Source organism: Vicugna pacos, chromosome 3 (genome assembly GCF_048564905.1).
Source record: "Vicugna pacos chromosome 3, VicPac4, whole genome shotgun sequence".
NCBI classification, from domain to species: Eukaryota; Metazoa; Chordata; class Mammalia; order Artiodactyla; family Camelidae; genus Vicugna; species Vicugna pacos.
Window position 1 is genome coordinate 70314967 of NC_132989.1, and position 24657 is coordinate 70339623.

At 41.7% G+C, this 24657-nt stretch overlaps 1 protein-coding gene across 14 annotated transcripts in view; it reads right to left on the reverse strand.

Annotated features, from left to right (window-relative positions):
- SV2C (synaptic vesicle glycoprotein 2C) overlaps positions 1 to 24657 on the reverse strand; it is a 394932-nt gene that overhangs the window by 17466 nt on the left and 352809 nt on the right. For all 14 annotated transcript variants that reach the window (XM_072958521.1, XM_031674860.2, XM_072958523.1 and 11 more), the window contains 8 exons: positions 13715 to 13848; positions 13148 to 13237; positions 9118 to 9228; positions 8580 to 8668; positions 5470 to 5619; positions 2469 to 2602; positions 745 to 948; positions 128 to 287 (listed from right to left, as the gene is read on the reverse strand). In XM_072958521.1, coding sequence (XP_072814622.1) covers positions 128 to 287; positions 745 to 948; positions 2469 to 2602; positions 5470 to 5619; positions 8580 to 8668; positions 9118 to 9228; positions 13148 to 13237; positions 13715 to 13848 — 1072 coding nt within the window. The remainder of the gene's footprint in view (positions 1 to 127; positions 288 to 744; positions 949 to 2468; positions 2603 to 5469; positions 5620 to 8579; positions 8669 to 9117; positions 9229 to 13147; positions 13238 to 13714; positions 13849 to 24657) is intronic.

The following is a 24657-nucleotide window of genomic DNA, read 5'->3' on the forward strand; positions in this document are numbered from 1 at the left end:
TTGCAAGCCAGATGTCTTTTGGATTTTTGCTTTCTTGGAAAAATGACAGTTTGGCTTATTTTCTCTGACTTTTCTGGGATCCTGTGGGGCTCAGAGTGCCCCTTCCTAGAGGTCCATTTCAACATACCTTCGGTCTGTGGGGTACAGTTCCACGGTGACCACATCAAGAGAGTTCCAGGCTGAGATGGTCAATCCGTTGTACAGACACAGCATGCCTATCATCATGGATTGGCTGGTGCCAAACCAAAGGAAGAAACAGCTGATCCCCGAGAGCACCATGGAGCCACCTGCAGACAAAAGGCCAGGAAGTTTCCCATCACCATAGTAGAGCCAGGATGCCTTGGGTCTTTGAGATCTTGCAGCAAAACTGAATCCCAAGAGGAAGCTGCGGGCTGGGTTCAGGTACCAGTGTGTTCACCTGTACGTAAGGTTTGCCTCTACCTACCTTCTGAAATCAGCAAGCATGAAATGTGTATCATCAATTACTCAGCTATGTAAGCAGAAAAATACACATTAGTCATGCATAATTAGCTCTGCAGTCTGTTAACTCCCAGAAGCCGCTCCAATGAGATGTAATTACACATAATTTTTACTAAAATTTAGTCCTAATGGAAGGTCTTCAGGGATTTCTCCTCACCTCCGTGGGATGCAAATCCTCAGCGGGGTGGGAGACTACAATGAGAGGCAGACTCCCTCTAGATTGTAGGGGCAGCTCTTGTATTTTACACGAAACCAGGCACATACCTAGCATCGTCAAGCGCCCGATTCTGTCCATCAGGAGAGCAGACACGATGTTCCCTGGCAACACGGCCAGTGTCCCCAGGAAGTTGACAAAATAAATCCAGTAGGCACTATAGTCATCATCAAAGGTAATCTGGCATCCTGTCTTGTTGTGAGCAAATGAGCAGTTCTGAAATTCGCTGTCGATGAATTTATATGGCTCAAAATCTGCGTATACAAAAGAAAGACAATTCATCAAGCTCTCCACAGTTGTGCACCAGTATAAGAACGTCTGTTGAGAATTCAGAAACGCATCATGGTATTGTAAATTCCTTGAGGGCTTCAGGGCCTGGCCAAAGCACAGGGTCTAGTCTAGGACCTCACATTACAAAGCAGCTGAAGGAAGGAATACCTTTGTTGAATAAAGGGATAAAGAGTCCAGTTATCTTCTGATTTCTTATGGTTGGTCGTTGCTAGTTACATGACTTGCTTACTCCATTATGATGTGACTTTGTTCTAATTATCATGTTACACAAGGACTATTGATCATTATAGTACTAATAGCTTCCATACTATAATTACAGAAATAATTTGTTTTCAAAATGTGTATCAATCAGCTTTAGTATTGCCATTTTATGGGGCTCTGAGGCAGTGAGAAGGAACAGGACTTTCCTGGGGTTCCTTGAGGCTGAATTGATAACTGAGGGTCTAAGTGGGGGGATCCACCAAAAAACAAGAGTCAGCCTCACTGGAAGATCACTAGCATTCACCGCTGACTTTTTTTTCTTGAACTTGGGTCTGCCCAAAAGGGGTTGCGGATGATGCTGAGTTCTGCTAAAAGGCAGTGAGAGTCAAAATTGCTGTTGTCTTTGCTGATCAAGATCTGCCTAAAAAGCTGGTCTTCTGAGGTTGAATGGGTTGGAAGACAGGGAGAGCACTGTTTAAACACATCCCAAGGTGCCTGGCTCCTTTCTCACTTAGAGTGAGGCAGAGCTGACTCCTGTCTGAGCACCAAGAAGGCAAGGCTGGCAACAGGGTGGCCCTGATACTCCTGCCAGGGTCAGGCTGTAATTTTGGTCTCATGGGACAGACAGACCAATCAATGTATGGGGGTGGAGATGCCTGGGCTTGGCAATCAGATAAGCCTGGGCTCAAATGTCAGCTATGTTCTATGACTGTGGCCAAATTACTTAATTTTTCTAAGCCTAAGCTATTGTGAAAACGAAAGGAGACAATGAGTGTCTAATAACCTGGGGTAGGAACCAGCATACAGTAGGTGCTCAATCAATGTTTGTTTCCCCTCTTTTTTTCCCTGGGTAGTTTTCCAGACTCCATTAAATGGACTGGATAAAAAGACTATCCGACTGAGCAGAGCCATGTGTCATCCATCTCCGCAGACAGAGGTTCGGGAGTGCTCACTTAAGTAAACATCAGATTTTGAAACCAGGGTTATCAAAACAAACAAAGTACAGGTGAATTCTCTGCTTTAAAAATGATTCATCACAGGATTTTCCCACCGACCTCCCAACTTGAAACTCAGGAAGTTCCAGCTGCATTAAATTTGACAAAGACAAACAATACAAGCTCAATTTCGATCTATCCTGATGGAGGGAGTCCATTCATTCGCACTTCAACCTCCATTTCTCCCATGAGCCTCTGCCCACACCTATCACCAAGCGGGTATTACATTTCTGCCAAAAACTAGGCCCTCTGAAGAGGCCCCAGGGAGGGCTAAGTAGCACACCTACCTGTGTTGTTAAAAGAAGAATTAATAAATGTGCAGTTCTTGAAGTAGATGTCAGCTGAAGTCACATCCTCAAAGACACAGGACTTAAAATCCGAATCTTTGAAAGTTACAGATTTGAGCTTGATCCCTTGGAATCTGTCCAACACACAAAAAGATTCACATCAATAACTGTATCCATCAGGGTTCAAGGCTAAGTCAAACAAATCAGTGATGTGACGTCCCACTATAGACTCTCTTAATTAGAAAGGACATTGGCTTTTGGATTTTCTAAGCTCTTAACATTTCCTCTCTTTTCCTCATGCAGCGTGCCCTTTGGCTATCTCATTGCTCACCAATATGATTTTCTACCAGAAGAAGAGATGGCATTCAAAATAACTTCATTTAGCTTTTGGCAATGTTGGTAAAAGGTTTTGTGGAGTATGCAGTTGAAAGGATTGAGTATGAAGATTACCTGTGGCTATTGAGTCTTTATTTTTCAACCCTATCCTCTTGTTCCTTCACATATGCCTTTATTTAAAAATTCTCTACTTGGGATTAATAGCTCTAACTGAGGATGTGCTCCCATGCTAAGTTTTAGTGAAAGTCTGTCTCCCAGGCTGAAAACTTAAGGCTTCTTCATTCCAGTGTAGGGATTTCCAATTATCTTGAAGAAAAGATGGGAGAATTCTGCTTTATTTATGTGAGGAATGATTAACTCAGGGGTCAAGAAACTCATAGTTCATATACACATTTCCAAGAATAGTTTTCTTCTCACAGCCAAGAAGTATTCCTCGAACCAAATAGAATGGCCGTGGCTTTGCTTATTTTTGGAAATGTATAGAATTATGAAAGCTCAGATACATTTTTGGGTGATGCAAGGAGAAAGGTGGAGATGCCAGTAGTCCTAATGATCCTAGTATCTTAGAAGAGTCTATGGTTCAGACTATCCGTGTTGACAAGGATGCCCAGGAGACATACATAAATATTCATCAGAGTGCGTGGGTAATTTGTTAAGAGACTATGGATGTATACTTAGCCAGTCACTGAAAGGAAAATGCTAGTTCAAATGGAAAGAAGTTATATAAAATACCACTCTTACTAGGGCAGAAACGGACTGATGGTCCTAGGCAAGTGACCTCACTGACTTAAAAGCAATCCACTATTGAGTACTTTCAGAATTGTTCCCACCCTAATACCAGACGGCATTTGTCAGCTCAAAGTGCGCTAAGTGCCTAAGCGACGGACTACCTTAAAAAACAATCTTACTTCAACCCCTACTCCAGGGGTTCAGAGGAAAACCATCTAACCATCTAAGCCATAACTCTATCCACTAAAGGAGGGGAAATAATGACATATTTTAAGAGGACCACTAATTTCCTGAAATGGAACTGAATTTAGAAAAGGGAAACTTTTTTTTTGGAATGGATACTATACACACAAAGAACACAGGGTACAAAATTCAAAATGTGGAAAAAGAAAAAAGTAAGTCTTTTCCCGCCATCCTCAGGCCACCGAGTTCTTTCTCCCAGAGATAACCGCTGTTGCCAGTTTCTCGTATGCGCTTCCGGGAGCATCCTGCACACAGGCTCCTGGCAAATGAGACGCTATTCTACACTTTGTTCTCCTGACAGTCTACCTGGGAGGTCATTCCCTATCAGCACATAAAGAACTGACATTTTAAGATGTTGAACAGGAAAACTGTTTTTTAAAAAATGAGTTTTACTAGTGGTATTTCAAATTTCCTTGAAAGACACACAAAAAATCCTATCACCTTCTAAAATAAACATATATTTCACAAGGATTTTAATGCTACTAAAATTATTAATCATTACATTACTAAAATTATTAATAATTATATTGCTAAAGCAAAAAATTTCTCCGTAATGACTGAATATGCAGCTTAGAACTGCTTATTAAAATTAGGACCATCAGAGACACATACACACTAGAAATTTGTAATGGAGTAACAATACTTTTTAAATACATGAAATAAATTTTCACCCTAGAATTACAAAGCACTTGACCCCAATGTTTCTGCTGAAAAACAAGTACAGATTCAAGTCAGTATTTTATGTGGGAGAGTGAAGGGGAAACCATACGGCTTGGATAAGGATTCGGCCAGTCACTGAATTGCCCATCCAAACAATGAGCTCTGAGCTGGTGACTCTGCTCTTCATTATACAAGCCACAAGTATCCCACAGAATTATTTTTCATCCTTCCAAACTGGTTTTTGCCTTGGGAAACTTGGGTCAATTATTTTAGATTTTCACTTTTATCACTTTTGAAATTAGGACAATTTCCTAAGAATGATATAAACCAACAGGAACTCCTGCCAGCAATTATCTGCTCAGACAGCAAATCGTGGGTAGAAACAAGAACCTGGTCCATCCCTTTCCTTCTCTGAAAGAATGAACCAGAACCACCTTTTTGAGTTCGTTCTCTCTCCTCCAGATTCCATACTCAAAAACGTCCTTTGCTAACTTATTCTGTATTTTCCAAGGCCCTAACTTTGGGGACTCTTTCCTGTTCTCTAATCGAAAACTATTCCTAATACAAATTAACCCCGATTCATGACTCAGTAGAGCGGAAAAGGCAGGCATATCCAGAGACAGAAAACAGATGTCATCAAACTACACGTCAGATTTCTTCTCTGAATTAAATAACATATAACCTATCTTATTTTCTCATAATCTTCATGTTTCTCTGCCATTGACTTATTTTGCTTGATTTCCAAGGCTTCTGTGAATGTTCTTTTCATACCAGTCGATGATTCACTCCTTTATAAATGTGAGCAGTTCAGTTTCAGAATCAGTTGTAAGTGAAGTAACTGATAAACATGCACGTTTTCTTTAAAGGCTATTTGAAGTACTCACATTCAGTCTGAAAAATGCTTACATGTACAAACTAAAACAAACAAACAACCAACACCAAAAAACTATGCATGATTTAGTGCCGTGAAAGCTAATAAGAAATACATGTTTGAGACTAGGTAGAAAATTAAATTATTTAGAAGTTTCTGGACCTGACATTGTAGTATTCCATTCCAGAATTAATCTGATTCGCCATTGTAAAGTTAATAGTGACATTCGAAACAAGTTTCTGGCTATTTCTCAACACGTTCAACTGCAGGTGTTTAATGACATCAGGGAACCAAACGGATAATCCGTAGTACCTGAAAGACAAAGAAATGTGAGTTTGTAAAGGCGCCAGAACACTAGTAGCTATGACCATCTCCCTGACTTTTTCAGAGAGGTGGTGGCTCCCAGAGAAGTGCTTCTGATTAGGACTGGCCCCCTCTAGCATTACAAATCATCAAATAGTTATCTGCACTATGCCTCCCCACCACAATTAAGCCTGCAAAAATCAAGTAAGAGGAGTGGCCTGGGTTTACCTGGAGAACCCCAGGTCTGTAATTCCTGAAGCCCTCTTTTGGGAACAGACATGCATAAGAAGGCCATCCTGTACCAGCACGTGGCATCTTGCCTTGATGTTTTTCTCATCCCCTCAGGCTGCACTGAAGAACCCCATCCTCTAGTCTGGTGCTACAAGCTCTTGGGGTCCAAAAACTGTAAGGGCCCTTAAAGAATGACCTCTTTATTAGTGGAAATCTTTCTCGGTTCCTACACTACTGTGGTACTCCTAGCCTAGGGGCAGAGCCCCATGCTCAAAGAGGTTCAAGGCTGGCAAAAGGGCCCTTTAAGTTATTCATCGGAAAAGCCAGGTTATTTCCTTCTTTCTGCCTCTCACCTCTAATGTGTTATTCTAACAGGTTACAGCTCAGTCTCTTCAGAATGGCAACTACTAACCACACATGGTTACCGAGCAGTTAAATGTAAGTATAAAATATCAAATTTGAATATTTACAAAAAAAATATAAAATGAAGTCATTCATCATTTCAGATTGATTAAATGTTAAAATGATAATATTCTGGACACAAATGAGTGAAATAAAATACATTATTAAAATTAATTTCACTTGTTGCCTTTTTCTCTTTTTTTTTAAATGTGACTGCCAGAAAATTTAAAATGACACATGCATGTGGCTGACATAATCTTTTCACTGGACAACGCTGCTCTAAATTGGTGGTTCCGAAAGCAGCGTCCCTGGACCACCAGCAACAGCATCTGAGAATGTATTAGAAATGCATATTCCCAGGCTCCATCCAGACCTGCTGAATCAGAAATTGGAGGGTGGAGTTTTCCAAGAGATTCTCCTGATGCGCATTCAAGTTTGAGAACCACTGCTCTAGTTTATCCCCAGTTACACTGAGTTCCAAAGGGGAACAAGTGCTTATGAGCATAGCTTTTGCAGACAGACATGCTAGGTTTGAATCCTGGCCTTACCACTTACCAGTGGTGTGATCTTGGGTAAATTAGTTAAGCCTCAGTTACCTTCCTGTCTCTAATATCAGAATGATGGTGGTACCCACCTTCCTGGGTAGTGCTCACATTAAATGGAATGCAAAGTATGTAGCACACAGTGAGTGCTCAAAAGACTAAGTATAAGACTAAGTTTGTATCATCACTGTTGTCATCAGGATTCTGAAATATCTCTGCCCCAGGATTCCATAGATTTCAACCCTTTTTCTTCACAGATCATAAAATAATTACTGCAGGGGTGTGAGTGGTGTCCACTGAGTAAGAAATGACTCGGGATTAGCAGGGCTCTCTAGTCACATTCAGAGGAGAAAAATCTTTAAAACCAGCAACAAGGAGGGAAGCATGATAACCTAGAACACCCGTCATCGATAACATGAAGGAGTTTCAGCTAATTTTTCATTTATTCAGCAAATGTTTACTGAATAGCCACCGAAGGCTAAGCACTGTTTGAGGTTTCAGGGACATGATAAGGAAATCACAAAGCTTAAAATGTGGTCCGTAATAAGTAAACAAAGTAAACGAACCATACCTTTTGCCCTGTAACTCTTCACTTTTATCTTGCTTGTCTTTGCATGCAGCCAATGTGTAGCACACAGTAGGCATTTAATACTTGTTATTTTTCAGCCTTCTCTTCCTTCAGAGATGAATGGGTGTTTTAGAACCTGAGAGGGAGTTACTTTGCATCTTCTAAATCAACCCTCTCAATTTAGAAATAAGGATCTAAAACTTAGTCATGTCCCCAGGTCACAAGAGAACACCCCCCACTTTCTTTGTCTCTTCCTTTCTTACAACGCACAGCACTGGGAAAGGCTGGTCATCCGTGATGACTTGCTGTTTTAATTTAGGGATGTTAAGAAATGGAACTTACAGCATCAATACTGGGCTCTACCAGGCACTGAGAGCCTACTGACCTGAAAGTACAGGGTGCCTACCTACCTGCCTTTTTAAAACAGCAACTTAGGCAAAAATTGAGTTGCATGGACATTCTAAAGTGTGTATGTCAACCATTAGCAAATAAAATTCTGAAATGTTCTCCCAACCGCCTCTTTTCCTAGAGCATAGATACGGTGATTTCACCCATTCGACAACAACTATTTATTGAGTGCTTATTATGTGCCAGGGCCATGTAACAGTGAGCCAACCAGTTTAAAATCCCTCTTCTCACAGACCTTCCGAAGGGGGAAGACCGAGCTTTCTTTATTCTTTATAGAATTAAAAAGCTCTTTGTCAATTAGAAGATGGAAGTTGCGAGGGGAAATAATAAAGCTGAGAAGGGGACAGGGAGCCCCGAGGGGCGGCAGTTTTTAAAAAGGTGCTTCAAGGAGGTATAACTGAGAAGGTGACATCTGAGGAAAGACTGGAAGGAGGCACAGAAATGAGCCAGGCCACAGCTGGAGGCCGAGCAAAGGCGCGAGGTGGGACGTGTTCAAGGAAGTTCTGGCACGTTCCAGGAAGAGCAAAGAGCCTAGTGCGGTTGGGGTCAAGTAAAAGAGGAGAGGAGGGTGGAGGAGTCACGGGGGCAAATCATTCACAGCCCCAGCCGACTTCCTAAACACTGTTGGTTAGCTTTACAACAAAATCAAGAAAATGACTGGCTTATGGAAACTGTAATTGTCAGCAAATCTAAGCTGGAAAAAAAAATTCTTTCCTAGAGGTTAACAGCATCAGTCTAAGAAAAGAAAGCAGTGCGATTGGGAGTTACAGTGTGGAAATGGAAAGACTTCACTCACCAAGGACTTAAATACCACTTACCCAAAGGACAGGGTGAACCAAACAATGGTGAGCTTTATGGTGTTGTCCCGGACTGGGTAGGTGAAACATCGCATGAAAGTCAACCAAATCTGTGGAATAGTAGAGAGTCAGTTTTCTTCTGCAGTAACCTAGTCAATCCCATTCTTCAATCCCCTCCAACAAATGATTACAAATGTTGAGTTTTCTTTGGGCTGGATTATTTTAAGTGTAAAATGTAAAAGCTAAAGGCTGTAGGAACCCAAATGCTGGAATTTTCATTTGTTAGTCTCCCGGAGGCCAATGGACAAAGTAACTCAGGATTTCAGCACAGCCTGTCACTGCCGAGACTCCCTGTCTAACACCTTCCCTTCTAAGAGGGAGTATCTTGGCTACCCCACTGATCGCAAGGGGATCCTATTACCCAGTCCCACTCCAGGAGTTAGGCGTCCCGGGCAGAAAGGGGAAGAACCCCGTTCATGGGACTGGTTCAGTCATCCCTGATTCTGACTAACCTCGAGCAACAAGCTGGCCCCCAAGTCAAGGCGGGCTTGTTACTTACTCCATACAGTTCTGTGCGGATCCGAACAAAACACCTCCTGTACCATGTTCCCGTGTCACTCTCAATTTCAATCAGCTCATCTATTTGTCTTGGGGTTTTGATTCTGTTTACCTGTAAAGAGCAACAGAGGGCAAAGTGCTGAGCTGTCTTCTCTAAAGTTGCAAAGTTTAAGCCTACAATTTGTTTTTAAAGGAGCCAAAGCTGACTCCAGCAGAAAGGAAGCAGGCATTTGATACAGAAGCAGGTATTCGAATATATATGAGACCAATGGTGTTAGTATACAGACTCAAACGGCACCTAAAAGAACTGAATAAAGGATGAATGGGAGGGAATACCATAGAGAAATGGGGGAGGAACAAGTAGTAATGGAATAATAGGAAGCCAAAATGCCCTTCTCTGAATTATTACTAAGAAGGCATTCATTAGCAGATAAAACATCTAGATAGATTCGATTTTGGATTAAGAATTACTTTGCTTGACTTAGCAGGCACAAGGTCCTGTGTTCAATCCCGGTACCTCCAGTAAAATAAATACATAAAATAAACCTAATTCCCACCCCCACAAAAAATACAAAAACAAACAAAAAAAGAATTACTTTGCTTGAAGTAAAGTGACTGTACACACTTTTCTTTGGAATCTGTCTATTTGATGAATTTGGCTGCTAAATTTGGAATCTACAAATTTGCCTTAAAGCTTTCCAATCAAACTTTTATTCCTAGAGCATCCCTGTGACCTTTTCTTCTTCCTCCCGCACCGAATCCACAATGACTGGTCATCAAACACCCACAGGTGACCATGAGGCAAGGTCCAGCGAATGAGCTTTGACTGAAAGCATCAACACTGACTCTTTAGTGACAGACGAAGAAATGATTGAGGTTCAGCCTGAGAAGCTGTATACATGTCTTAGTCTCCCTTTGCTAAGGACAAGAACCAAGAGTCAGGAGAAGCAATGCTTTCAACACAGAGAATGAAGCCTGAAAAGAGACAGGAAAAAAAGGAAGAATGGTTCCTTCGTGGACCTTCCTCATCTGAACCTGTTAGTCAACATCCACCTGCTTTTGATACACCTGAGAGCAGACACAGAAATGTGTACACATGTTACCCCCACCAGGGATAATTTCTGAACAGATCTTTTGGAGAGTCTGCCAACATCTGAAGCAGGACTTCTATTGTAAGAATCCAAGAGTGGCTTCTGACAGATGCAATTTGGGGACCCTTGGTATTTTCAAATTATACCAGGTGGGCAATAGCCTCTTCCTGACTATGTAAACAAAGATGTCTGTATTTAATGAAAATAATGTCTGAGTTAAATATGGGATTCCAAATAGAGTCAGTTCCAAATCAACCATGTAGGCATTATTTTGTGACACTACAAAAGTTTGTTTTTTTTTAACCAAAGGGTATTTTTTTAATTGAATAAAAGATTCTTTAAATTCTATAGTGCTCAACAATTTTCAAAAGTTTCACACAGATGATTTTATATAATCCCATAATAACTCAGTTTTTTTCTCCTACCCGTATATTGCCCCTCCCCACTGGCAACCACCAGTTTGTTCTCTATGAGTCCACTTCTTTTTTGTTTTATTCATTAGTTTGTTGTATTTTTTTTTTAGATTCCACATGTAAGTATTTTTGTCTTTCTCTGACTTATTTCACTTAGCATAATATCCTCCAAGTCCATCCATGTTGCTGCAAATGGCAAAATTTCATTCTTTTTTATGTCTGAGTAGTATTCCCTTGTGTATATATGTATACGTGTATATATATCTCTGTATATCACATACATTCTTTATCCATTCATCTGTTGATGGACACTTAGACTGCTTCCACACCTTGAAAATTATAACAAATGCTGCTATGAACATTGGAGTGCACCTATCTTTTTGAATTAGTGTTTTTGTTTTTTTCAGCTATATACCCAGGAGTGGAATTGCTGGATCATATGATAGTCCTAAAAATAGTTTTTTGAGAACCACCATACTGTTTTCCATGGTGCATGCACTAATTTACATTCCCACCAGTGCTGTACGTGGGCTTCCTTTCCTCCACACACTTGCCAGCATTTGTTCTTTGTGTCCTTTTTGGTAATAGTCATTCTGACTCAACATACTGCTTTTGGGAAGTTTTCTCTTCTCCACTCATCAGGGTTTGTGCAGTCTTACATTGGCACCCATGGGGAGCCAGGCCTGGCACTAGACCCTAGAGACACAAACACAGAACATCACACCCTCCAAGCAATGACCTCCAAACAAATAGAAAGTACTCTAATAGAATCCCTATCCGATGGGAGAGACGTATTATACAGGAACACCCAAGCTGACCTGAGAGTGAGGCTTTGTGGACTGTGGAATTTGAGCTGGAGCTTATGGAGAAGTGCGTCAGCTGCCATGTGTGTAAACTATTTGAAGGGCATTCCAAGCGGGAAGAGTACCATGTGCAAACGTCCTGAGGTGTGAGAGAAAAGAGGGTGCTGGAATCTACAAAGAGCTTGGGGTTCCTGAAGAACAGTCCAAAGGCAGGGAGCAGTGAGTAATGAGGGCTGGACCAAATCAGTGGCAATAGGGTAGAAATTAAGGGACAATGATGAGAGATATTTAGGATGAAGGATAATAAGACACAGTAATTTCTTAGATATGATGGAGATAAAGGAAAGAAAGAGAATAGTTTTCAGGGTTCTGGTTTGGATGGTACTGGTAGTACTTGCTGTTGAATTCTGGACAAAGAAGAAGTTTGGAAACTCTTAAGATGAGAAATTCAGATTTAGAAATTCAGAATTTGAAGGGCCTATTCAGTACCTAGGAGTATGCCCACAAAGCCCTCCAACATGCATGTCTGGTGCACAGCAAATCTGCCCAGTAGGAGCTAGAGATCCAGGAGGTAGCTGAGATCAGCTAGGGCGAACGTGCAGGCTTAAAAGAGAGGTTAGATGCAAATAAAGCCCTGAAAAACAATATTTAAAGTAGGCACACAAAAAGAAGAGCTTAAAAAGGAGACCTTGGAGGAATGCATGTAAATTCACTGTATTGTAGATACAACAAGGAAAAAGACATATGTCATGGTGGAATCACGTAATGACTTCGAAAGTCACATATAAATGACTTGAGATTACCCTTCCTTTTAGAGTGTTCCCACCTTATTCCCGGCTAACCTTTGTATAGTCATATTAACATGGTTGGCCATGAGTGAACTTGGTAACTCAGAACTTCTGGAAGGAAAAAGCAGGTTAGCAGGGCAATGAGGCCCTACAGAGATGCCTTCTCAGAAGTCTTGGGTAAAGGGTTTATACTCATCTGCCTGAGAAGGAGTAAGAGACACTGAGTATCTAAATGATGTCTCAAGACTTCCCTTGCCTTATGGTCCTTTAATTTTAAAATAATTCCTCCTCCACTGGGCATCTACCGAAAAGAAGAGCCTGCTCAAAGGCTTCCAGAACCTCAGTGGAGGACATGTGTTACTCATCCTCATTTCTCCATTACACAGCATAAAAAATTTTGCTAATTAAGAATCCGTGATAATTTGGATAGAGGCCAGACTGAAGTCTGTCTTTACATGATGAAAAATTCATTTCCTATTAAAAAATGAAATGAATAAATAAGATGTCAGCAGACTGTTTCAACAGGAACCATTTCACATATTTTATGAACTATGATTGATATTATTTAGAAGACACTGAAGATCTTACATATATCCCCATTAAACTTATTTTAGACAAGAACTTTTTTGTTTAACTGTACCATGTCAAAGGATTTAAAAATCCAGTGTTCTTTCCAAAACATTCCATGCATCCAATTTTCATTCATTTAGACTAGCTTTACATTGAGAATAAATTTTGCGTCTAGAAGATGGGAGAACATTCCATGCGGAGGGAACAGCACACACAACAGCAGAGCAGGAGGCTTAGGTAAAACGGCAGCAGGAGGCACCGAGGATGCGTGTGGCTGGTGTAGCCAGGGCAGAGTTTGCAGTCAGGCGTTTTCAGAAGAAGTTGCTGGGCCCCTGGCCTAGACGATCACTGAGAAGTCAGACTCACCGTGAAGACCTTCTCAGGCTGACCCCGTGCTCTCATGTTTGTGTCATGAATTAACTTCAGAATCATCCAGGCTTCATCATGTTTTCCAACCTAAGAAATATGAGTAGACACGAAGTACCAGGACGTGAAACGCACATACTCACTGATTTCCCATAACCACGTGGTACTGTCAGATCAAGGCGGGTGTCAGAGCGCAAATGCATTTAGGTTCAGCCCACTGGAACATACAGACTACCTGGACATCCCTGAGGGCACCAGCAGGTCAAGGGATGTGCCTCTAACTAGAAATAGCGCCCGTGGATAGTGACTTTCATTTATAAAACAATAAGCCACGTTCTCCTCTTTGAGGGAAATGACTTGATTGAGGAGGAACTTTGGTGCTTTCTGGCCACGAGGCAGCTTTTTCACATGTTGGTTGTTGAAATAGTGTCTCCATGACACCAAACCCTCCATAGTTTCATAATAGGAAGGGAAAATGTACCTCCCAAAGAGGAAATGTACTACAATTAAAGGGAACTTGTTCCAAGGTACAAGGCTTCCTTGAGTATTTGTAATAACGACTGTTACCTCCAGCAAGAACCGTGGGCTTTCAGGCATGAACGTGAGGGCCACCACTGAGAAGACGCAGGGGAGAGCGCAGACGATGACGAACACACGCCAGCTGTGGAACTGGTAGGCCGACCCCATGCTGAAGCTCCATCCTGGAAAAGGAAGAGGGGAGGAGTGAAGGAGGGCACCCCCCAGACCGCCCGCGGGCAGAGCCAGGCCTCCGCGCACACTGTGTCCGCACCTCCATTTACTAGTCCCATCTTACCACCCCCAGGAGAATGAGCTGATCTGGGCTTTAGCCACAGTGACCAGCTCAACGTGGAGACCGCCAACAGCAGTGCTGAGGAGAATGGTGCTTGGAATCAAAGAGGTCTGGGCCCAGGGATGGGGGTGCATGCGTATTTCGGTACCACCAAACTCCAAAGGCCAAGGTGATTGAACTGGGGACAGTACTTTTTCCAACAGGCCCCTGTGCTGGATGTCTTCTGTTTGCTTCTCCAGCCCATGTTCCACTCTCGTCCATCCCCATGTGCCAGGAGATGGCCCCTGATCGGCTATACCAACTGGCTCTCTTGCCTTCTGGCTTCCAGTTGGGTTTGAATAAAGGAGCCCTGTCCTGGCAGGAGAACAGAGGGCGGGAGCCGGGTTCGGGATATTTATTCCCCTTGCTTCCCTCCCTGCTGTGCCCAGCTGCACGGAGGTGTGACAGTGGGTATGCTCCTCTGGCACCTTCTCCCGAAACCACAGCTCTTGTCAGTTTCTGGAACTCCCTCTCTGCTCTCACCCTCTGAGGCATAAATACTGCAAGGAACTTTTTTTTGGGATAGAAAAATTCTTTAATCAAAACAAGTTTACATGTTGACACTTACGGCTTAACAAGAATAAATCTGTCCAAATTTAAACTGTATTAAGGACCAAACAGATACCATGTAACAGCAAGCATTCCCTCAGAACAGTGGGTCCTGGTTCCACTGTAAGATCTCTGAAAAGCAGAACTCCAGCTACTGAAATAATTCAAACTTTTCAGCTATAGGTAAAAACAATTACCCATGAGATCAAAGCTTACAATGCTTGTCATGTGCAAACACTGGTATTAAGCCTTTTTCCCATGTTCATAGTTTCCAGACATGAAAAGTGTCTTTGAGCTACTGCAAACTACCTACTGATCTAATATTCAAAATATCTTAGAAATGCTATCTGTAAATTACCCTTAAATTCTGTGTTAACTTTGGTTCACTCTGATTCAATATCTGGTAATAACGTATAATGAAAAAGAATATGGAAAGGAATATATACATGTATAACTGAACCACTATGCTGTACACCATAAACTAACATGACATTATAAATCAATTATACTTCAATTAAAAAACAGGGGGGTACAGGATGCCCTTCTGCTACTAGCCCCGGGGTGCTTTATTATTCTGAACTCTTTTCCATGAACCCTCTCTGAGGGTGTCATTGGTTTCCTGCCGGCACACTGACCAGCACAATTATTAAGAACTGGCATGTGCCAACCTTTCCATGCACATGTGTCATACACTAGATCAAGAGAATTTTAAATTTCTAAATAGTACTTGACTATAAAATAATAAAAACAAGCCTAATAGGATACCAACAGAAATCTCTTTAAGAACTAAAAGGAAATCAATATTTGAATGGATTTAAAATTGTGGAAAGCAAGAGCCAACCACGATTCTAAATGAGAAATAATGAAGCATATCAAATCTAATTGAAAACAGAGAGATTTATAGAGGCAAAGATGAATTATGTGAGGCAAAATTCTTTTTTTTTTTTTTTTTTTTGCAATGCTTGGTATTTAGAAGGCTGCTGTGAGCAGAAATCAGATAGTCTGTGTTTCATCCCTGGGAGAGTGGTGTAGTTCTTCTCTGTTCACTCCGGAGTCAAGTGAGATTCTGGAGGTCACATGAGTTCCTCAAGGCTGCCCAGCTGAAGTTATATACAAGGCTCTTCCTCACCAGGATTTGAGGCAGAAGCTTCCACCACACATGTCCTCATGTCTATGCTTACGTTTAAACACAGAATTTGTTGATGAATGAGGTAAACACCAATGACATGCTACATCAGTCTTAGATTAATAAACATTTTCTGGGAATTTAATACATAAGGATTATGTGGATTACTAAATTAACTACATCATAAATCTAGGAGGGGATGTCTACTCTCAATGTTTTATGTAGCAGAAGTTCAAACATCTCAAATATCTAAAACACAGAAGAAATTCTGATGGAACAGGAAAATAACATACCTTGTTCACTTCATATTTGATCTGAGAGCTTCATAGAAAGGACTTCTTTTCTAAACGCTCTAGATCCTATTCTTTTATACACTGCACGCAAATGAAAAAGCTTTGGATGGCTGAGTTCAGCAAAGGTAATGTTTTAAATTCCAGGCTACAGCACGGTCCATGAGGAAAGAGTGAAGACGAAAGAGAGAAAGCTCTCTGGTGTCTCTGCAATTAAAATAATTGCAGCCAGAAGATGCAGTTTTATTTAAAAAATAGGATAAGTTATTTACTCAAGGAGAAAGTCACACTAGTGGGTGGAGCAGGAACCTTCTTGTGGTAGACAGGATAATGCCCCCATTGCCCTCCCCAAAGATGTCCTCTCCTAACTCCTGGAACCTGTGATTATGTTACCTTACACGGCAAACAGATTTTGCAGGTATGATTTACTTAAGGATCCTGAGACAAAGTTATTATCCCATATTATATGGCTGGGCCCAACCTAAGTACACAGGTCTTTATAAGGGCAAGAGAGAGGCAGGAGAGTCAGAGTGAGAGGAGGAGATGTGATGAGGGAAGCAGAGGTCAGACTGGAGAGGGTTTCGACGATGTTACAGCACTGGCTTTGAGGATAGAGGAAGGGGCCACAAGCCAAGGAATGTCGGTGGTTTGTAGAAGCTGGGAAAGGCAAGGACATGTAACTGCCCTCAAGCTTCCAAAGGGAGCCTCCAGAAGCCCTGCCAACACATTCAGACTTCTGACCTCCAGAATCATAAGATAATAAACTTGGGTTGCTTAAAACCAGTAAGTTTGTGGTGATTTGTCATAGCAGCGATAGGAAAGCAACACACTTCTCTCTGTAGTTAGAGCGCTGCCATTAACTGGATCAACATACATTACATTGGAGAATCTTGGCTCTTCTCTATGAAAGCTCAGGCTCCCTGCTTTTGCTTGGACTTCTCCAGGTGCCTCTCCAAGGACTTCAGGCTTCCTGACAGCAGTAGAAACATTACCCTTCATCCTAACTGCTCCTGAGTATCACATCAGTCGGAAAGACACCAGCAGCAACGTCATCCCATTTACCAGTTTTCAGCCTATAGAGGAAACGACCATGACCAGCTACACTCACAAGAGAAGAAGCTGGTCCAGAGTCCAGCTCTCAGCCTAGAATGTAGTTTCATCAGATGTAGATTCTTCTGTCCACAGCAGCTGAAGTTCAGCCTGCTTGTTGCTGTTCAAGTCCTTCTCTACTTTATTAGCCATGAAGTCTGCCTTCTGGTCCCTTGCTCTGTGTGTGTGTGTGTGTGTGTGTGTGTGTGTGTGTGTGTTTGTGTGTGTGTGTGTGTTCACACCTCTAGAGCCAACAGAAACTGGTCCCCACCTAGGTTTCTGAGCTTGTCTTCTGCAGGTCCCCTCGCTCACTTGGTCCATCACACCAACCTGCTGCCACTTCTCTGAACAGACGAAGCTTAATTTCATCTTAACGGCCCTGCCTTATTTCTTAGGAAGCCTAGTCATGCACTGAAAGGATGGTGGTGGACTTGAGCCAACATTTCTATGGTTTCTGAAGTGAGAGGGCTTTTTTAGTACCTCTTGTTCTCCATGGAGTCCCGTTGGAGTCTTGCGTTTGATGTTTTCCCTGCCCGGCCTGCTCTGTGTGAGCATCTGCACACATGAACGCTTCCTTCACACCTTCCATGTCTCAGTTTAAGGCAATCACCTCATAGAGGGCTGAATACCCAATCACACTCGTATCACCAAGGCCCGTTTTATTGTCACCATAGCACTCATCGCTAACTAAAGCTATGTGTTCATTAATTTTTTTCAAATTTACGATCTGTCCCTCTCCCCACCACGAGAGCAGGAACACTGTTTTTGTTACTTACCAGTACACTCCCGGTGCCTATAGCAAGTCCTGGTCCACGGCAAGTGCTCTTTAAATGTTTGTTAAATGAATGTGTACACACACACACACACACACACGCATACTCCTTTGTGTGTTTACATGTTCATGAACATGTGCAGAATCACTGCAGGCTACTAAGACATTAGTTACTCAGGTTTTCTTTTGACTTTTTTCCCCCTGAATTCACACTAAACAGCAAAACAACTTTGATCTACTTTTTCAAATAAAACTTGTATACAATAAAATTTATTACTTTTTAACTTGCATTGTTCTATGAGATTGATAAATGCATATAGTCACGTAACCACCATCGTAATCAGGATACAGATTGTTCCATCTCCCCAAAACATCCCTTTCTTCTGCCCCTTTGGAGTTAACTCTTCCTCCATTCCTAACCCCTGGCAACCACTGGTATGTTCTCTGTCCCGCAGTTTTGCCTTTTCCCCAACATCATATAAATGGACTCGTACTGTACCCAGTTTTAAATTCCGGCTTTCCACACTTAGTATAAAACACTCACGCAGACTGTTACACATATCAACAGTGGGTTCCTTTTCATTGCTGAGTAGTATTCCATCATGTGGATAGATATGTTTGTTACCACTCACCAGCTGAAGGACAGTTGGAATTTTTCCACTTTTAGGGGATTATAAATAAAGCTGTTATCAATATTTCAGACAGGTATTTTTGTGTCCCAAAGTTGTCCTTTTCTCTCTTGGGCAAATACCTAGGAGTGGGTAAATTGAGTCATATAATAAGTATATGTTTAGCTTTATAAGAAATTGCCAAACTATTTTCCACAGTGGCTGTACCATTTTGCTTTTCTGTCAGTAGTGTATGAGCGTTCCAGCTACTTCACCCCTTCCCATCATTTTTTGGTCAATTTTTTTTTTTTGGTTAAATTTTGACCATCATGGTTTTAATTCGCACTTCCCTCATGCCTAGTGATATCTTGATTTACTTTCTGTTCATTCATTCATACTTTTCATTGCCAGTCACAATGCTGTGATATGCAGGCTGATAAAATTTATTCTCTGCCCTCAAGGAGTCAGAGTCCAGAGAAGAGGCAGATTTGCTACCATACACAATCAACAGTATGATTCATGCTAGAACAGGTTCTAAAGAAACGGAGCAGAGCAGCAGCAGAGATGTCTACCCAAGGGAGTCTTCTTTCAAGAGCTGTAGCCAAATTTCTTGTCTGATCTGGGCCCATGAACAAAGAGAGTGAATTCTTACAATTCTAACACTCAAGTTACAATTGAAATCAGCACTTAAGAGGAGATCAGCCAGGACTGACTGTGCCATGCCTGATCCCCAACTCTTTCCTGCTGTAGTACAACCATCTGACCAGAGGAGAGGGAGAGAGGAGAGCCCTAGAGGTAGGAGGGAGTCTGAGAAAAGGAGTTCTGTTGCAAGGATATGCCCTGGGGGTCGGGGTGGGGGAGGCTGATGGATGATATCCTGTGGCCTGAATGAGGGATAGGCACAGTGAGGATCTTGAGAAATGACCCTGCAGATGCTTTGTAAAATGAAAATACCATTATCTAGATTAAAAATGAATGAAAGAATGAAGGAGTGAAACACTGACTGTCGTAACTACTCAACCATGAATTCTTGGGACCCCTCCCTGGCTCCATTTCAAGATGGCTTAAATTTGAATATGAGAGTGACACCAAACCCAAACCACAAGTCTGGAAGTGTGGAGACAGCAGGAAGTGAAGGACTAGAAGGTGATACAAGCCACATGCAACTCGGAAAGCGGCTGTTGCTGTAAGATACTCATGTGCACTTAGTAAAAGGGATTCTCTTAACTGAGCTCTTTATATTGGCACCATGCCTTTTTTGTCTTGGAAAAAAAAATGGTGGTTCTGTTGTCCTTTTGACTTTGTTTAAAATACCCATAAAAATGTCATACTGAGCGATTTATCTATACATAATGTAAATTCCATGCAAGGAAGGACCTCAATTAAGGCATTACCGAAAGCAGTCACTGCATCACGCTAATCAGCCCGGCGCTAATAAGAGCGTTATGTGTCTTGCATGATAATCAAGGCCATTCACTAGGCTCAAGCTCACGTGCTCTGTGACTGCGGAAACCAGCTGCCTCCCCAGCTGCCTGACTAACTGCAATCTCTCAAGGTGCCAAGGCAGAAGTGTGGGATGCGTGTAGAAGAACGCTGCTTTCATGTTCTTTTCTGGGCTCTGTCCCTGAAGTGCTGCTGAATTAGCACCTACTCTACTGATCTGTATTTGGTTGCTAGTTATGTGATTATTAACAATCACACAATCTTTGGTAAGAAGACAGATTTTAGGTGCAAGACACAGATCCAATGTTCTAACACAGTAGTATTAATTAATTACTATTAATAAAAAATAAATTATAGGTGAGATCAGTTTTCAATAGGTAAGAAGTAAGTCACCTATATTTATCTGTCAGTGGTCTTCACTCGCCAGGCGCAGAGCCAATTAAACTCTCTTTGGAAAAGTGACTCAAAATCCATTTTCTCAAGTGGCCTACGGGCTTAGGAGGGGAACAATGACCAGACGACTTTCTGACTTTATTCCTACAGAAATAAAACTTTACCCCCTCAACTTGGTTTAAAATACAAACACTATCTAATCAGCATGAAATGTTAATCCTCAGGGTGTCATGCACCTATATCATCTGTGACTCCGTAAGATTTAACCAGATGCAGCTGGACAGTCCCTGTGGCTGATATCAGCAGAGATTTTTCACCTTCTTCTCATTTGTTAAAAAAAAGGGGGGGGGAAGGTGAGAATGAGGGGAATAGATAAATAAACTATAGTACAGCCATGCAGTGCAAGACCATATAATAACCAGATTTTTCTGAACTGATTTGGAAACTTTCCAAGTTATACTGCTCAGTGAGGGGAAAAAAAAACAAACAAAAAACACTTCCCCAAACAGTGTACACAGCAGTGGTTTCATTTTGATACACATATAAACTGTATCATCACATCTAGAAAGCAAGAGGGAGAAACAGACACGCAACTGGTTTACATGGCTACTCAAGGCGGGAGTGGGAGCTGTCCGCGGACTTTCACTTCGGCATCACTTCTTTCATTTTTGAGCTTTGTATCACTTTTTACTCAAAGAGGGGAAAAACTTGTTCAAACAGCTGAGCGCCTTTGCTTTTTCTGAACTGCAAGTTCTGGTGGGAAAAGAGAGACGATAAGGAACTGGCATGGTGATGGTGACACTATTCAGCACGTATATGATTTTCAGAATTAAACTAGTGTTATTCATTCTGATTGTGGCAAATCTAAGCGTTGACACTACAGGGTTCATTTATGGAGAGCAGTGAAAAAGGGCTCTGGCATCTCTGGGTGGGAAGGAAAATGACACTCACAGACCTCTCCTCTTTAAACCTGTAACTCTGGTCAGATTCTGATTTTGGCTTCTCAGGCCAAGGCCATGGCAGCTTGAGCTGTGACGGCATGAGCGCTATTGCCAACAGTGATACACAAAGCGATTACACACACGCACACAGAAGTGCGTGCACAGTTCTGTAGCACATAATCCCGCCCTCAAGAAGTGAGAGCCAATTCAGCTGGAGTCATACGGCCCGGGGAGAGGGTCCAGCTAACGGCAGCGGCCATCTGCCTCTAAGAGCAGGCCCAGGCAAGAAGCTGACCTTTCCTGCTAGCTTCTCTGTTTCTGTTTCCGAGCCCTGGTCCTATCATTTGGGACGCACAGAGCCAGCAGTAAAGCGCAGAAGGAAGTCACATTATGCCTCTGGTTCCCAAGTCTGACTTGCCATCCTCATCACGCTTTTGAAGAAGCAAACTTCCTGGTGGCTTCTGAAATGCAGAAATTCGTGGGCTTATTTTTCAGGGTATATCTGCTGTGAGTGCTTCAAATATGGAAAGAAAGAAGACAACCTTCCCGGAAAGAGTTACTGGTAAAAGCATCTACGACTCATTCAAGCATGGTCCTGCCCAAGCTTTAGGGAGAAAAGTATTGAGTCCAAGGGTTTGAAAGAAGCTGACGACATAAAACGTGTATACATGTGTGTATTTTAAACAAAGGTCCTTTGGAATTCTCTTTTGTAGATAGACAATAATATAGTATTAGTATTATGATAATGTAGGTCAATTAAAATTTTAACAAAGATTTTTATGTAAATATATACCACAATAGCCTTTAGCATAGTCAAATTTTGACCATACACAAATGAAGCTTATATCATAAATGCATATAAAGACAGCTCATTACTCTATAAATACACATTGAATATATTTATTATTGTATAGCATTTATAGGCACACACTAACTTTCCTTCTCTATTTTACTCACATATTTATTTAAAATGAGCTGTACGTGTTTGCAGACTTATATTAATATATAAACTCTTGCATAAACTGGTATCTATGAATAAATAATGATAACTCACTATGTTCACCTTGTGAACAGGCATAGTCTTAAGAAACTGAAAAGCAAACAAAAATAAATATTGGGAATGCTCATGTTAGGTAGAAAGTTGGACAGACTCTAAAGTCCATTCCAGGGCTAAGGGTCTCTCTGAATCTAAGATCTTGTGCTTGGACCAGATGAAGCCACAGGAAAATCTCCCTTGAGTATATAGACCCATTGTAAGAAATGGAACACTTTCAAAATTGAACCAAACAAAACAAACTTGTAAGCCACAGTGTGCACTGACATAAGTACTCAAATGTTGGTAGAGGACTTGCAGCAAAATGATTCTTCTCCGTATTAGCAAATCAGTCAGCTGTCCTTAAAATACTTTTGTTTGTTTGTTTTTTTCCTAAACAGTGCTCCATACAACCTCATGGTCCCTATTCTCTTTGAAATCAAGATTTCTATTTGTTCTTTGCACATAGTGGCAGCAACAGATTGCTCATGATCAACAAAAACTCTCTCCATTCCCAGAGTTTTAATGACAGGACAAAAAGGCTAATGGAGTCCATTCTTGGGTCAAAGTCTTTCTCCTCAGGGAGGGGATAAAGAAGGGGCCATAATATTTCCAGTGTTGGGACAACAGAGGTCAGCCTGAGAGTTCTTTGTTGCTGATGCCAAAGGTCACGCTCGTATGTCTCCTCTAACTGTTGACCTCTCTACCTGTTCCTGTTTTTCCAGCCCCATTTCTTGCCTTGTAGCCTCTGATCCAGAACAAATAACATTTGACAAGTGAAACAGCTGCTTAACTCATGATGCAGGCTCAAGATGGCCCTTAGAGTTTTGGTGTTTATGTCAAAGAAATTCTGTTCTAATGGGCTGGGAAATAGATGTGGCCACAATGACCTGGGAGCTCAAGGAAGGGAACATCACACTCTGCTCCCAGGTACAGTGGGTGGAAATCTGACTCTGGAGAGGTCAAAGCTATTAGCCCCATAGCCAGATACTGCTCATGGAGATCCAATTTAACTCCACCCAGAGAACAGCCGTCTGATCATCTCCAGTCCCTGACATTGACTGTCATCAGATGTTTCCTGAGAGGCCCCAGCCCAAGTGGAGACGCTCAGCCTTCCTTCGTTGACCTTCCAGACCAGAAGCGGGGAGCCAGCCTCTACTCTCCTCCCTCCCTGTGTCCAGTCAGTCACTGAGAAATACGATTCTGTTTGCTGAATTTCTCCCAAACTTTTTCCTTTCTCTCCATCACTGCTTTAGTCCGGGCCCTTATTCCTCAGCTGAGTCACCCTAATAGGGCTGGTCTGCAGCCGGCACACACTGCTACAGTACTGGAGTGTGCGTGTCACGGTTACTGCCCTGCATCCTGGGCCTTGGATCTCTCCATGGTCCGGCCACAGAAGGGTGTGCCCTGGCCCAGCACGGGCTCAGGACCTGGCTCCAGGCGCTCTGCTTTCCTCCCCTCCGACTGGCCAAACCCTGTGGTTAAATAATTTTAATATCACCTCTCTCTTTTTTCCTTTGTGAACACTGTATTAATTTTTTTATTAGGTGTAGTTGATGTACAATACATAAGTTTCAGATGTACAGCATAGTGATTCACAGTTTTTAAAGGTTCTACTCGATTTATAATTATTATAAAATATTGGCTACATTCCCTGTGCTGTACAATGTATCCCTGTAGCTTATTTATTTTATAAATAGTGGTTTGTATCTATCAATCCATTATCACACCTTGCCCCTCCCCACTGGTAACCGCTAGTCTGTTCTCTGTGCCTGTGAGTCTGATTCTTTTTTGTTATATTCACCAATTTGTTCTATTTTTTAGATTTAACATATAAGTGATATATACAGTATCTGTCTTTCTCTGATGTACTTCAGTAAGGATAATGCCCTCGGAGTCATCCATGTTGTTGCAAACGGCAAAATTTCATTCTTTTTTATGACTGAGTAGTAGTCCACTGTATGTGGTATATATATATATGTGTGTGTGTCTGTGTGTGTATATATATATATATATATATATATATATATACACACACACATCTTCAATATCCATCACCTATTGATGGACACATAGGGTTTACTTCCATGTCTTAGCTATTATAAACAGTACCGCTATGAACATTGGGGTGTATGTATCTTTTCAAATTAGTTCTGTTGTTTTCCTTGTTTTATTTTTTGGATATATACCCAGGAGTGGAATTGCTCAGTCATAAGGTAGTTCTATTTTTAGTTTTCTGAGAAACCTCCATACAGTTTTCTGTAGTGGCTGCACCAACTTACATTCCCACCAACAGCATACAAGGGTTTCCCTAACCTCCACATCCTCACCAACATTTGTTATCTGAATACCACCTCTTTTTAATAGAGTTTCCAACCTGCCCAGTCTAGTCTATCTTCCATGGACCTTTAAGAGA